At 40.8% G+C, this 11,585-nt stretch overlaps 1 protein-coding gene across 1 annotated transcript in view; it reads right to left on the reverse strand.

Moving 5' to 3' along the window:
• SYT4 (synaptotagmin 4) overlaps positions 1 to 9,934 on the reverse strand; it is a 63,722-nt gene extending 53,788 nt beyond the window's left edge. The window contains exons 1-2 of the mRNA XM_073618750.1: positions 9,770 to 9,934; positions 9,529 to 9,643 (exon numbers count right to left, since the gene is read on the reverse strand). Of these exons, the coding sequence (XP_073474851.1) occupies positions 9,529 to 9,565 (37 nt within the window). The 5' untranslated portion in view covers positions 9,566 to 9,643; positions 9,770 to 9,934. The remainder of the gene's footprint in view (positions 1 to 9,528; positions 9,644 to 9,769) is intronic.
• Positions 9,935 to 11,585: the final 1,651 nt, after the last annotated feature.

Consider the following 11,585-nt stretch of genomic DNA (forward strand, 5'->3'; position numbering starts at 1 on the left):
GGAGAAGAGTATGAAGCAAGACATAGAAATAGAACAATATGGAATCAGGAGAAGAAGGCGAACAGTTAGGAATCAGGAGAAGAAGAAGAACACTACAAAGTCAGGAAGAGATGGAAAACGGTATGAAATCAGGAGAAAGACAACGGTATGGAATCAGGAGGAGAAGGACAGTATGGTGTCAGGAGGAGAAGGAAAACAGTATGGAATCAGGATGAGAAGGAGAACAATATAGAGTCAAGAGGAGAAGGAGAACAATATAGAGTCAGGGGTAGAAGAAAAACTGTACAACGTCAGGAGGAGAAAGAGAGAAAAACAAAGTCAGGAGGAGAAGGTGAACAGTACTGAATCAGGAGGTGAAGGAGAATAGTACAGAGTCAGGAGGAGAAGAAGAACAGTACAGAGTCAGGAGGAGATGGAGAACAGTATGGAGTCAGGAACAGAAGGAGAACAGTAGCAGTACAGACTCAGGAGGAAAAGAACTGTAAAGATTCAGGAGCAGAAGGAGAACCCTATGGAGTCAGGAAAAGAAGGAGAACAGTACGGAATCAGAAGTAGAAGGAGAATAGTACAGGGCAAGGAAGAGAAGGAGAAGAGTAAAAATTTGGGAAGAGAAAGGTAACAGTACAGAGTCAGAAGGAGAAGATTAACAGTACAAAGTCAGGAGAAGAAGGTTAAAAGTACAGAGTCAGAAGGAGAAGGGTAACTGTATGGAATCAGGGGGTTTAAAAAGTGAGATCTAGATTTAAAAATAGGAGACTAATAGTGGAGATAAAGACAAAAACAGAAAGGGAAGGGAGAATATAGAAAGTAAGTAGGTAGAGTAAGAGATAGAATGTGGCCATGGTGAAGAGGTGAGAACAAGAGGAGAAAGGGAGACTGGGGGGGGGGGGAGAGAGAGAGAGAGAGAGAGACAGAGACAGAGAGACAGAGAGAGAGAGAAAGAAAGAGAGAAGAAGAATGTTGAGTGCCAAAGTCTAGAAAATGAAAGAGCGCTTCTGTATAAACTTATACATTCCTTATTCTGATAATTTTCCCTATTAATACTTTATTCCTTAGATTCTCATCAATGTAAATGACATCATCTGTTTGCATTCCTCTCATACATAAACTGTTTTGGATGGTGAAGAGTGCTCTGTGCGATCTGTACTGATTTTTTTTTTTTGTGCATCTATTCTATTTCCTGTTAAGGAAAACAGCTTCTAATTGAATACAGTTTAATTTTCAGCTCTCGGTAAGCTGAGATTAAAGGCGTCATATCTATTTGTGCAACAAGTCTCCTGGATGTGGTAACATGAAAGGTGGAATCTTCTGCCACACAACACAGGCAGAATGGGGATGGGCGAGCGATAATACAGGAATACAGATATCGATACAAAGAATGTCTCCTGACATCAGTTTATACTCAAAGTATCACCACAATGTACTTTCTTTAGGTAATTTTTGTGTTGAAAAAGTTGAAGATCTGTTTTGACTTTTGCAACATATATGCTTGCTATTCTATATTTTGATTATTGTATTTCATATACAGATTTTTAAATTCTCCCTCTAGTGGTCATCTGTAAATCTATCGGATTTTGAATCCCTGCTTAATGACAGCTGATGTTGGCTTAGATATTTGAAGTGGCCATAAACAGCCCAATCTGACTCTCAGATGACGATCAGGCCACCCTTCTGATGTTGATCCTTATTCTCAAAGAAAAATCTCTCAACAACCTCCTTTTTTTTTTTTCTTTTGCGTGACGCTTTTTGAAGATGCATAAGCTGCCTTTTCACTCCACTCCTTAAAATGACCCTCTCACCCCAGGGTCACTTGTAAATAAAGCCCATCCTGTAGAAGGAGAGGGTTTGTACCTACCTTTCTGGCAACCAATGTGTTAAAACAGCACTGCTTTGCTGTTCCTTGACTGCTGCATATATTCAACACTTCTGGGTAGGTCACATATTTGCACCCCTTCCGCATGTCGTGGTTCCTCCCACCAGCACATACCTCCTGTAGTATACGAGCCAAAGGAAGAAACAACAGCATGCGGTGGGGGAGCAGATATTTGACACACTGGGAAGAGTTAAATACCTGCAGAGGATGGGTAAGGGAAAAGAGGAGGCTGCAAAGGTAAGTATATAGGCCATATATACTCAAGCCCCAGTCTAAGCTTTATGAATGACTTATTCATATGGGAGGACGCCAGCAAGATCTGAAAACCCCATGTGCACAGTGTGCCTCCCACTACCAACACAAATCCCCCCAAATCACCACTCCTAGCACACCTCCCCAACTCCCCTCCTAGAACATTTCTTACCCCCTGCTGCCCCCCAAGTTCCCCTTCTCAACACAAATCCCCTGCCCCCCATCTCCTTGTGGTGCCCCCGCACCTCAGATGATACCACAGTGCCCCTCCTGCCCACCCCTTGTCCTGGCCCTGTCCAGATGCAAAGCAAAGTCTAGATTCCATTTGGAATGCCCCCTAACCTGTAACCCTTTAAGGGCATGTTCACATACGCTTGGATCACGAACGTGCTACAACCGCATTCGTTGTACGTGGTTGTGGGTCGCTTGCAGAGCGGCTCCATTTACTTGAGTGGCTCGCGATCAGTGGGTGGTAGGGGGGTATCATTTCTGATGCAAAGCATCACATACACAGCATGTGTACACCACTGGCTGCTGCCTCTGCAGCTAAATGGGGAGTGGTTGGGGGTGGTAAGATCACGGCTCAACTGCTAGTGTTTTCCACCCCTCAACCACTAGTGTGAATGAGCCCTTAAAAGCATTGCACTAAGCAGTTAGAAAAAAAAGCATCACAAAAAATGCATTTGTGGCGTTTTCAGCAAAACAGCACGCACCACACCGCCCGCTATGTGCATTATGATGCTGGTGCATTGACAGATACTGTACACGTGCATTGGGGTTCCATTCTAAGTCAATGGCACTGTAGAGCATGTTCTACCATGCGTTAACATGCGTTGCGGTCAAATGGCTACCGGGGTGGAATGGGCCCTAAAAGTTGCTGCAGAATCTCTTCCCTATTCTCTAGTTAATAGAAGCAGTAAAAGAAATGTGGAGCCCTGCGGATTGCTGCCCACTCTTTGGACAGAAGGGCGATAACAGAACGCTCTCGGTGGAGCTGGAACACACACACACATTGTGGGGGCGGATGCTGCTTGTACGGCGAGTCCTGCAGCCACGTCCGCCTTGGGTTTCAGTAGAAAACCATATCCAGGCACTCTGAGACTCGCAGAACAGCTGCTGCCTCGGAGATGGGGACATCAGGGCTCTGTGATTGATGAGCAGAGACAACGGCCTCAGCTGTGGATGACGATTCATCCCCCACCCAACTCCAGCACGCCAACATATCACAGTGGGGAAAAAAATACTTTGGGGCATATTAGTAAAAGCAGCGAATGTGACTATCGCTAAACATTCACTGGTGGTGAATTAATACACATGCCCCAGAAACATTGACCTGTAGTAAATGTTTAGTGAATGTCAGATTTGCTGCTTTATATCCTAAAGTAGATGTAAACCCTAACTGCCATTTTTTAGTTTGCTAAAGTATATCTGCACTAACTGCCATTTTTTTTTAGTTTGCTAAAGTGTATCAGAACTAACTGCCATTTTTTTAAATAAAATACTTCGTTTAACCTATTTTTGTATTCTTAATTGAATCTCGGTGTTACTGATCTCCTGCAGCCTCTTTGCACCCATCTACATGCACTCCAGTGATGGCTGTATGCCATTTCTCAGGAAGGGGTTTCCTGATGGTGACAACTGTGGACCACGCCTGAATTATGATGTATTAAATCGGAAGCCCACGTGAAAATGCAAGAGCCCACGTGGGATACAGGCAGGGCCACTGATAAGGCAGTACAGCCAGCCCTCCCGTACTGGGCCCGGGCCCCATCAGTTCAAAAGGGGGGCCCAGGCACCTGCTGAGCAGGAGGGCCGGCTGTACTGTCTTATTGCAGATACCAGTCCTCTTCTGCTACCCCCCGGCAGTGCTGCTGGCTTCTCCTCCTCTTTCCCCCTGCAGTTTCACTGCAGGGGGATTGGTTCTAGTACATGCACCCCTTCCATCTGCTGTCCGGGTACCCGTGTTCCTCTTTCCTCCACAGCGCTGCCAGCTTCCCTTCTGCCTCTCCTGCCCACAGCTGCTGCAGGCACACAGGGGGATGTTTTCGGGATGGAGGGCAGGAGAAGGGGCCGGTAAATATATAATTTATTGGCCCCTTCCTTTCCTGAATGAACACAGTGAGTGATCGGTACCAATCACTCCTGTGTCCATTCATCAGTCAAGCATAGTAAACTGTGTTTACTATGGTTCAGTTTGTGGATGAGCAAGAAGCCTCAGAGCGCTTCCAATTCGTTCATCTGTGCAGCTGAGGCTACAGAGAGAGGGACTGATAAATCTATGTCCTCAGTCACTTCCGGCCGGGGAGGGGGGGCTGTCAGGTAAGCTGTATGGGGCCCCGTGATTTGTAACAGCAGCCCTGGATACAGATACAGTGCGTTGTCAAATAAAAAGGAAAATAGCTGCGCTAAGTAGTGTATAGTGAACAGTGAGTATATGATGACAAAAATTCTAATGAGAGAAAATAAAAGCTAATATCACCATAATATAATAAAAACATAAAAATCTATCCCAATATGAATATCATAGATAAATGTGAAGAAGCAATAACAATGAGCACGTCTAGAGCTCAATGATAAATAGCAAATAGCCCATAAATCACACAAATGTGCATAGAAGAGTGAATGAACAAAAACTTGAAAGTAATGCGTGATCCTCCACCACCAGTTGTGCACCGGACACCAAATAAATTGCATGCTTACCAGATGGCAAGCTAATTGAGCTTGCGGCTATATACCCAGCCAGGGCCTTTATCCAGGGGATTCTGGAGCGACAGCTCCAAGATGGTCAGTACGGTAGAGGAGAGATAAGCAGCCGATGGCCGGATTGGCTCAATCATGCAAAGTTCACAAATTAGACTCAGATGTCACCCTGCATCCCGGCTTCGGTGACTCTTAGGACACGGTATATTCTATAGGGTGACAGTGAGTTGTCACGCTATAGAAGGACAACTCACCTTTATAGCAGAATCACCAGGTGTTATTTCAATGAAAATGACAAGAGCGCCCCCTGTGCTTCATCATTGTTGGTTTCCTTTACAGCTGGGGCCTGCTGAGTTACCCATTGGCATCCCTTGAGGACTCTAGCCATGAGATCTCCCCTATGTAGTTTCTGTCTTTGCTCCTCCTACTTTAGGCTTTTTCTATCCCCCCCCCTCCATATTTTAAAATAAAGTAAAAAAAATAAAATAAATAAGCAGACAGGGTGGCTTTCCTATTAAAGCAGCTAAGGCAGGTGTGCAGACCAGGTAACACAGAGTAGAGATCTCACCCTTCTTGACCATCATCTCATTTATGGCACATCAAACTCAAAGTTATTCCTATGAGATAACTAACAACAAGCAGTTAAATCTCTCAACGGCAAAAAGATTTTAATTTCCTGTGAAGCCCAAAAATTTTTTTCCAGTTATCACTAAAAACCGTAGCGTCAATTTTGAGTGGATGGACCCATTTGAGCATTAATGGAGGCAGCCATACGGTGACTCATGTGCTGCATACTAGTTCAAGGGGATGCAAATGGTCACCAAATGGCATCAAAAGTAACCATAGATAAAACTAAGAAGAACCTGAAGAAATACCTAATTTAATATGCCTCATATGTCCTTTAAAGTCTATACGTTGACTTATGTGCTGCATACTTGTTCAAGGACAATGACTCAGTGAATTGGTTTAGCTTTATTGCTTCATCCCAAATGTAGCGTCACTTGAGTCAAGGAGTGGCCGCTTCCATCACAGCCTAATCGCAGAAGTATATTAGTGGGTGATGGATTCCATTTAAATGCATACGGTGTACTTAGTTTCTATAAACCCTAAAGAGTTTAACCCCTTGGTTACATTATTGGTATGGCTAAGTCCCAAAACCGATCTCTCACCAGATTCCGTTAATCTGTTCATACGTTGGCAGTGAATGTTCTCTGTCTGCTCCCGGGTCTGCTCTCTTGCCATTGTGAGCCATCAAGGGTTTCAGCCCCCCTCCTTCATGATGAATTATAAAAAACATGCTAATACTGGACAGTCCATCGGTGAGCATATGGCCCCATCTCATGGCTGAAATCTCAGGGGTAGAAATCTTATGCCTGAATCAAACCTGAATAATCCTTTCCCCAAGTCTCCAGCTAAAACTAAAACACGAGTTATGTTTCATTCCCTACTCAGATTTCTAATCCCTTGACAGCATGAGATTAACCACTTCTTGATCGATACCTCCCATGCTACACTTGGTATCAGTTGTCAACAAGGAGTTAATACTGTGCTACGAGGGAGATATAAATCCCCCATGAGGTCAACCCCTGTATTATATATGAACCATTTTAAGTGACGTTAGACCAAGACCAACCAATGATGACCGAAAATCAGCGATTAGCAGTGAAGAGGAACTTTACAAGATTTATTTTGGCAAACAGTGACCATTGGCACCTCATTAAGGCTTTAAAGAATACCGCCTGACAGGATATTGAATTGGATCATAGTTTTATCTATGGTTACTTTTAATTCCAAGTGGTGATCAATTTGCACCCCATGCAGGCTTTCCAGAGTGCCACCTGGCAGCATAACAAAATTTATTTTGGCAAACGGTGACCATTAGCACCTCATTAAGGCTTTAAAGAATACCGCCTAACAGGATATTAAATTGGATCATAGTTTTATCTATGGTTACTTTAAATTCCAAGTGGTGACCAATCTGCACCCCATGCAGGCTTCCCAGAGTGCCACCTGGCAGCATATTAAATAACGTATTTCTTCAGGTTCTTCTTGGCTTTATCTAGGGTTACTGTTGATTGCAACTGGTGGTGACAATTTGCACTCTATGCAGGCTTTCAAGAGTGCCACCTGGCAGCATATTAAATGAGGTATTTCCTTAGGTTCTTCTTAGTTTTATTTATGTTTTTTTTATTATAAATGTTGACCATTTGAACCCCAAAAAGACTCTCCGGAGTGCTGCCTGGCAGCATATTAAATTAGGTATCTCTTCAGGTTCTTCTTAGTTTTATCCATGGTAACTTTCGATGTCAGTTGGTAACCATTTGCACCCCCATGTTGTCATTACATATTCTTCAGGTCCTTCGTAGTTTTGTCTATGATTACTTTTGATTCCAACTGGTTCTCTAGCGCTTAACTCCTTCACTTCTATAGAGAGACTGCAACAGCCTACACCCCAATACCATTTTTCATCTTCATAGCTATCGGAGAAGTCAGCCTATTCATTTTTCTTTCTTTCTTTCTTTTAGAGCACTCGATCGCTCTCTTAACCTCTTCATTACCATAGCTCCAGGTTAGAGCAACCTACGTATTACTCTAATGCTGTTGGTAATGCATCATATAGACCTCACTGGCGTAATTGTCTTGCATAGATGTTTTTCATCAGCAGTACATTTCCACAGACTAAGCTTTACACTTTAACCCATTCATCATCCTTAAACAGGCTCTTCAAATATAACCCCTTCTTTACAAAAACTCTGAATGTCCTAAACATATCTAGAAGAAAAAATCTCATTCACTTTTCTTTTGTAGCACCAAAACTGGCTTCTAAGGTATTTGCAGAAGATCAATTCCAAACAAGCCTTTTTTTTGGTAATAGCTATCAAGGCAGGTTAACAATTAAATAGCTATCAAAGTTCCTTAAATAAGGTTAACAATAAAGCAGAAACTGCAGTGGCCCCTAAAAGGCAATTATAATCTTTCTCCAGTCTTATTAAACACCGCAGTTGGGTTGGCTGCCATGAGTTCTTTGCACACAATCATGGATCCTTGCATGGTCATAACTCAGTACATCGGTGAAAAATTCTACTAGTAGTCAACATTATTAAAGTAATTTAAAATAGGATAAATTGTATGAGTGCACTTAGGTGTGCTTTTTGTGGTGAGGCTGAAATAAAAAGTTACACTTTCATTCCATAATCATGCACCCTCTTAAGCGGAAGAAAAATTTAATTAAAGGCACAATCCCAATGCAGGCTCAGTTAGGGTCCCTCCCTTCCCACCAGTTTCCTTTGTTCTTCCATAAATGTGAAAGACTTTGATACTTCAGAAGTTACTTTTCTTCAATATTCGTTAACAAATATATTTTTTATTTCCAAAGCATCATTCTTGCCTCTTCTGGCCGCTTCTCAGTTTGCTGTCCACTCATACCCTACATACCTATCACTGAAGTTTATTGTCCACCAACTCTTACCCTTCCCTGCCCCACCTACATTCAGCATCTCCAAGTTCCCCACCCTGAACCAATCATTATGGGCTCATCGAACCAAAAAAACAGACCACTGTTTCCAGATATTTCCACCTCTCGTTGTTCCAACTATGTTATGGTATTATTAAAAGCTGAAGAGCAGGCTTGTTTTATAAGGCGAGGAGCAATGTGGTGAGTCCAGGGGCCATCAACCACCATTCATCCATCATTGTTCTGCCTGCCTCTAACTACCAAAAGATAGAACTTGTTCCCTTGTTGTGGCTTAGCATAATTTGTACTCTTTACACAGCCTTATTAAATCAATCCTTTGCAGGTATACTATACAGTACTCTCAGCAAAGCTATTTTTAGTTGTTGATGTTATGTGACGTCACTAGGACAGGATGTGTTAGTCTTTTACCGTCACATTTAATGATTCATGTGCTAGGACTAGAATACAAAGCCTGATGCGCTTTACTGCAGCTGTTTAGAGTCATAACAGGTTTTACATCACCTCCTTCTCTCAAACAAGTTCCTTAAATTTACCAACAATAAATCACAAGAATCTTTGGCATCTTTGACAACTTTTGAAGGTTGCATTGGTCTCCTAGACCCTACAGATGAAAAAGATGAGCTTTACAAGATCTATAGTCATAGAAGAGGTGATTGCTATGGATGAGGGAACATTCCAAAACATGAAAACTTAAAAAACAGCTTTTAGAAGAGAACGAGGGAGACAGCTGATGGTTCCACACCCCTCCTGTACTCAGCGATGGCGTACACAGTAATAATGACAAGATATGTCCAACACACACACAGTCTAGACTTAACATTTTAGTATATAAAAGACTCAATCTTTGAACCTCTTATGGTTCTTAAGAAAGGAACATATAATTTACAGTCATCTTTTTTTTTGGGAGGGGTATATATTTATATATGACATCTCAAACCTGGAAGTCATCTTCTCTCTGGATGAATATATAGTTATACATGATATCTCATTAAGGTATCACATCAAGCCCAGATTGTGTATTTTGATATATCTCAAGAAGGTATCACGTCAAGCCCAAATTGTGTATCGGGTCTGCCTGGTCATTAGCCAACATTTTGTTTAAGGATCAATGGCTTAATGTTTCCTAATTTAGCCTTGCAAAACATAATTTAAAGCTTAGCTTAACGCTTTTAAAGTATAGAGTTGTAGACATAATTTTAAGGTAGTTTAAGAAGAAGAAAAAACTTACCATAAGCCTCCCCGGTGTTGGAAGTGACTGGAGCCATCTTGCTGGCTCCGCTGTCCAAGGTGCTGAATCCTCTCCCTTTGCTGATGCTGCTCTTACTGTTCCTCTGGTAGAAAGCCTTGGAAAATGGCAGTGAGAGAGAGAGAGAGATAGCGAGAGAGAGAAAAAAAAAAAAACTGTCGGTATCCAGCAATCTCAATATGAGGAGGGGCTGATGGCTTCCTCTAAGCTGACTGCAGCTCACCTCCTGCTCTGCTGTCCTCCCAGTCTGTCCGCTCCAGCTGCAGACACGGCTGCTGGCCAAATTGACGCAATGCTGACGCTACAAGCCTGGAATCAGCTCCTTCCTCCCCCTTTTTTCTCTCCAGAGAGCTGGAGGATGCTCATCAATTCTTATAACTACAAGAGATTCACTGCCTTGGATACAGACAGCCCTGGATCCAAAATGGTTAACACAACCCTCATCTCAGACATAAAGAAAGGCAGACTTGTGCAAATTTCTGCCAGTCCTGATCTGATTCATGGCTGTGTATGTACTGTATGGAATGACATAGTAATAGGGATGTATAGGACCACACCGGCTGGAGATCTACCAGAATCCCAGGTCCTCCTGTGCTCCACAAACAATGGAGCATTAAGGCTTTCTTTTTTTAGATTTGCTCACGTCTAGAGTTTGCTAATCATATGTGGTCATTTTCCGGAAATTGGTTTTACAACTAAACAGAATTAACATAATTTAAAAAAATAGTAATAACAAATATATATATATATATATATATTAGTAGTAATAATAATCATAATAATCGTAATCATCATCATCATAAATAATAATATATATACGAGGGTTCTTCAAAAAGTTTCCTCACTTTTTTAACTTTACTAAATATAAAAAAGTGCAGAAACTTCTTGAAGACCCTTTGTACATAGATAGATAGATAGATAGATAGATAGATAGATAGATAGATAGATAGATAGATAGATAGAGAATTCTATAATTCTATAATAATAATATAAAAATAATTTGCAGTGATTTATAATTAAACATTACGACTAAAACATATCTATCTATCTATCTATCTATCTATCTATCTATCTATCTATCTATCTATCTATCTATCTATCTATCTATCTATCTATCTATCTATCTAGCTATCTCATATTTTATTTATATTATATTTTATTTTATTTATATATCTTATAATAACATTCTATAATTCTATAATAATATTCTAAAAATAATTTGCAGTCATTTATAATTAAATGTTACGACTAAAACTTCTATCTATATATATATATATATACATAAAGTTTTGGTCGTAACATTTAATTTAATTAGTTTAATTAATTTAATTATAAATGACTGCAAATTCTAGTTATAATATTATTATAGAATTATAGAATTTTTTTTATAAGATAGATATATATATATATAAATAAAATAAAATATAATATAAATAAAATAAATAATTTGCATTGATTTCTAATTAACCATAACCACAAAAAACCCTTAAAAGCTTTAACATGTTACTGTCATTCCGAAAAATATTTTTTTTCTTTTTTTTTTTTTTTAAAGCTCTCATTGAATCTTTATTGATGCTGCCATAAAGGTCCTTTTTTTAAGGCACTTCCTGTCATAGGGTGACAACGTTTTCTCCCTGTCCCCCAATTGTGTTTCTGTGTTGTCACCCTGCCACACAGGCTTTCCATGGAGACTGCAAGTCCAAAAGCACAGTACGCAGACATGGTCAATGAGGTGCCATTAAGAGACACGCCCTAAGCGGCGATCGCTGGTTTGCCATCAGGAAAAAGCTGCAAAGAGTCTGCCCATATAAGTTTTAGTACGACAATGTGATTTTTATTTATTTATTTATTTTTTTTTTTTTATGCAGTTGCCATTAAAATTAATCTATGGTGATCCTAACACGAAGGTCCTTTTTAAGGCACTTCCTGTAACAGAGTGACAACGTTCTTTCAATGTTCCTTAATTGTGCTTCTGCGATGTCACACAGGCTGCAAAGTAGACATTCAAATATGCATTACGCAGGCAGGATCCGCTTTTG

Source organism: Aquarana catesbeiana, linkage group LG01 (assembly GCF_042186555.1).
Source record: "Aquarana catesbeiana isolate 2022-GZ linkage group LG01, ASM4218655v1, whole genome shotgun sequence".
Lineage (NCBI taxonomy): Eukaryota > Metazoa > Chordata > Amphibia > Anura > Ranidae > Aquarana > Aquarana catesbeiana.